The following is a 3,049-nucleotide window of genomic DNA, read 5'->3' as shown; positions in this document are numbered from 1 at the left end:
TGATGGTTCGTTTTCTGTAAACGGATCTTGATTGTATTTCATTGGTGGAGATGGGAATTTCACTTCGGAGTAACGATTCTTTGCTTATGTTCGAGAATCGTTGCTCTTTTCTTTTGGCTTTTGTTGTGGTTTCTTCTTCTTCGTGTACTGTCGCGATCTTCTGGATTTTTTTAGGATCGCGTCGTATCTGATTCGAGAACGAGCGGAGGAAATGCTTAGAAATGGTGAAATCCTCTGTTTCTAAACATTGTAGGGATCGCCTTCTCTGATTTCTTGTGTTCAAGTCTTGGAGCTTTATAATATAGTTTAGATTCTACTAGCTTTGCTTCTCTTTTTTTTGACCGGTAGTTACTTCTCTCACTGTGTTGTTGTTGAAAAGAAAAAGAGAAAGGCGATGCTTTGTGTAAAAGCTCTGAAGGGGTAATAGCCCTTTTTGATTCTAGAATCTAGATAGCGTAGAAAGGTCTGTTCTTAGTCTTCGTTCCTAAAATGTTCGAGTTTCTCCCAGAATCAGAGTGTGAGAACAGTTCCGAAACTCTTAATTCTAGTCAGAGCTCGATGAGCAGCGAGAGTTGCAGTAGCTTAGGTCGTCTTTCGTTTGATGCTCTTGAAATTCCTGCGAAGACGTCTTCTCAGTCTTCTTCGGAGAATCTCAAATTGAAGCCCCACAGGTCATCGGATTCTGCCTGGGAAGCCATACGCTTAGCATCTTCTGGCCGAAAAGAAGGCTTGAACTATAGAGATTTCAAGCTTGTTCGTCTTATTGGAAGTGGCGACCTTGGGCACGTTTATCTCTGCCGTCTCAGGAGCTCTTGCTCTGGCGAAGGGAGCTGTTTTTACGCCATGAAAGTGGTGGACAAAGAAGCACTGGTATTAAAGAAAAAAATTGAGAGGTCTGAAACAGAGAAAAGAATTCTGAAGATGTTGGATCATCCATTCTTGCCGACTCTGTACGCTCAATTTGATGCTTCACATTACTCTTGCGTAGTGATGGAGTACTGCTGTGGTGGTGATTTGCATACTCTCAGACACAGACAGTCTGGAAAATGTTTCTCATTGAGCTCTGCAAGGTACGTTAATGGAAATATACTTCAATTTTTATCTTTTTCAAAAAACTTTGACGTTTCTCTAAGAAATGTTATTTTCGTTATATTCTGTTCCCGGTTTCTATGAGTATTGAAAAGATACATTGTCTGCTACTCCATTTAGTACAGGTTACAGAGGAGAGATATTATTAAAAGTGGAAGAAAAGCTGCATTCTTTGGCAGTGAAACAACGTCAAACCAATTTTATTTTTTTTTATATAAATTTTGTGTTTCGAAAGACATTAATATAGTACATTCTTTATTGTTGATTAGTAAAAGACGAATTTTACGATCTTTTGTTCTGTGTCTCCCTGAAACTTGGATTTTCTTTGAAATGCATTCTGAAAAAAAAACCATCTTTCTAATAATAGACCTCTGAGTCTCCTGTCTGCTTCATGCTCTGATGGTCTCCATTAATTGAAAGTTGAAACTACTATTTTCATTTCTCATTTTCAGAATTTCTAAATTTCTCTTCCTTTACAATTTTACATCGAAACATTTATTTTCCCATCAGTGGAAAATCTCTTTCCTTGGACCATTTTGATTCTGTTTGGGCGAAGATTTTCTCGTCGAAATTTTTTTCACTTTGCTATTTCTGTGTCATCTCGGCCGAGTCAGAGAATTTATTCCGGTTCCGATGTTTGGCTTTCCAGGTTTTATGCGGCGGAGGTTCTTGTAGCCTTGGAGTACCTTCACATGCTGGGAATCGTCTACAGAGACCTAAAGCCGGAGAACGTGTTGGTCAGATCGGACGGACATATTATGCTCTCCGATTTTGACCTCTCCCTCTGCTCTGATGCAATCCCAGCCGTCGAGTTTCCTGATTCCTCTCCTGGCCCGAACTCAGCTTCTGACCTTCCGTCAACCTGCAGTGCACGTAAAGCTTCCTCATTTGGTTGCCTTCCCAACCGGCTTTTCCGGTCACGGAAGGTAAGAACTGTGTCAAAGACCCGGCAGTTTGTCGCCGAGCCGGTGACTGCCCGGTCATGCTCATTCGTGGGAACCCACGAGTACGTCTCACCAGAAGTTGCCGCTGGTAAATCACACGGTAATGCTGTGGACTGGTGGGCCCTAGGAATTTTCATCTACGAGCTGATCTACGGCCGTACGCCTTTCTCAGGTGGGAACAACGAAGCTACGCTGCGAAACATTGTGAAACTTCCCCTGCACTTCCCGACGGGATCTCCGTCAAGTGGGTCAGAAATGTACGCTCGAGATCTGATCTCAAGGTTGCTGGTCAAAGATCCTGTTCAAAGGCTCGGGTCCAAGAGAGGCGCCGCTGAGGTGAAGACACATCCCTTCTTTAAGGGAGTAAATTTCGCTCTCATACGGTCGTCTATGCCGCCGGAAATTCCTGGTCTCCGGCAATCTAAGGTTACGTCGTCATCGGAGTCGTGTAGGTATACGAGGAAATCGTCGACAATGACGACGACGGCTTTTGACTACTTTTGAGGTTCAAATCGGAAGGGAAACGTGGGGTCGTTGAGCCACGTGGTATCATCGTAGCCTTGTATATTCGGGCCTTTTTATTTTTATTTTTTAAAAAATTCTATGCATATGTAGTTGACGACCTAACTAATTATATAGGAAGGAGGGATAGGATTGGATTGCCCTGGCTCGGGCGAAGTCCAACATCTAACTGTACGTGTTGGGAAGGTTAGATTAGTTTTGTCACAACCTTTATATGAAATGAGATAATGGGTTTCAACTTTCAAGTAGATTCAAGTAGATAATTCTGTTTCCTTGAGAAAGTAGTGGTATTATGGTCTTGAGAGTAGTAGCCTCAGGGAGGTAGGTCATTGTTATAGCAAATTACAAAAGTTGATCAAGCAGTAAGAAACCCTTAGGCCATGTTTGATTAGGAGTGAATTACAGTAAAATATTCTAATCCAAAAAAAACAGACGAAAGAATTATATTGAAACATAACTACTATTGGTTAAACAAAATAAAATGAAATGAAAAA

At 41.6% G+C, this 3,049-nt stretch overlaps 1 protein-coding gene across 1 annotated transcript; it reads left to right on the top strand.

Annotated features, from left to right (window-relative positions):
* The first annotated feature begins 339 nt into the window (after nucleotides 1-339).
* On the top strand, nucleotides 340-2,622 carry LOC122653249 (protein kinase PINOID-like). Its single transcript, XM_043847218.1, has 2 exons — nucleotides 340-1,070; nucleotides 1,739-2,622. Exons 1-2 carry the CDS (start codon nucleotides 490-492, stop codon nucleotides 2,535-2,537), a joined length of 1,380 nt encoding a protein of 459 aa, XP_043703153.1. The 5' UTR covers nucleotides 340-489; the 3' UTR covers nucleotides 2,538-2,622.
* The last annotated feature ends 427 nt before the right edge of the window (nucleotides 2,623-3,049 follow it).

Source organism: Telopea speciosissima, chromosome 2, assembly GCF_018873765.1.
Source record: "Telopea speciosissima isolate NSW1024214 ecotype Mountain lineage chromosome 2, Tspe_v1, whole genome shotgun sequence".
NCBI lineage: Eukaryota > Viridiplantae > Streptophyta > Magnoliopsida > Proteales > Proteaceae > Telopea > Telopea speciosissima.
The sequence above is the reverse complement of the archived record's forward strand: the minus strand, read 5'-3'. Positions and strand labels throughout refer to the sequence as shown.

Coding starts and splice junctions, on each gene's coding strand:
- LOC122653249 (XM_043847218.1), top strand. CDS start 490: ATGTTCGAGTTTCTCCCAGAATCAGAGTGTGAGAACAGTTCCGAAACT. Junction 1,071..1,738: donor TTCTCATTGAGCTCTGCAAG/GTACGTTAATGG, acceptor TTGGCTTTCCAG/GTTTTATGCGGCGGAGGTTC.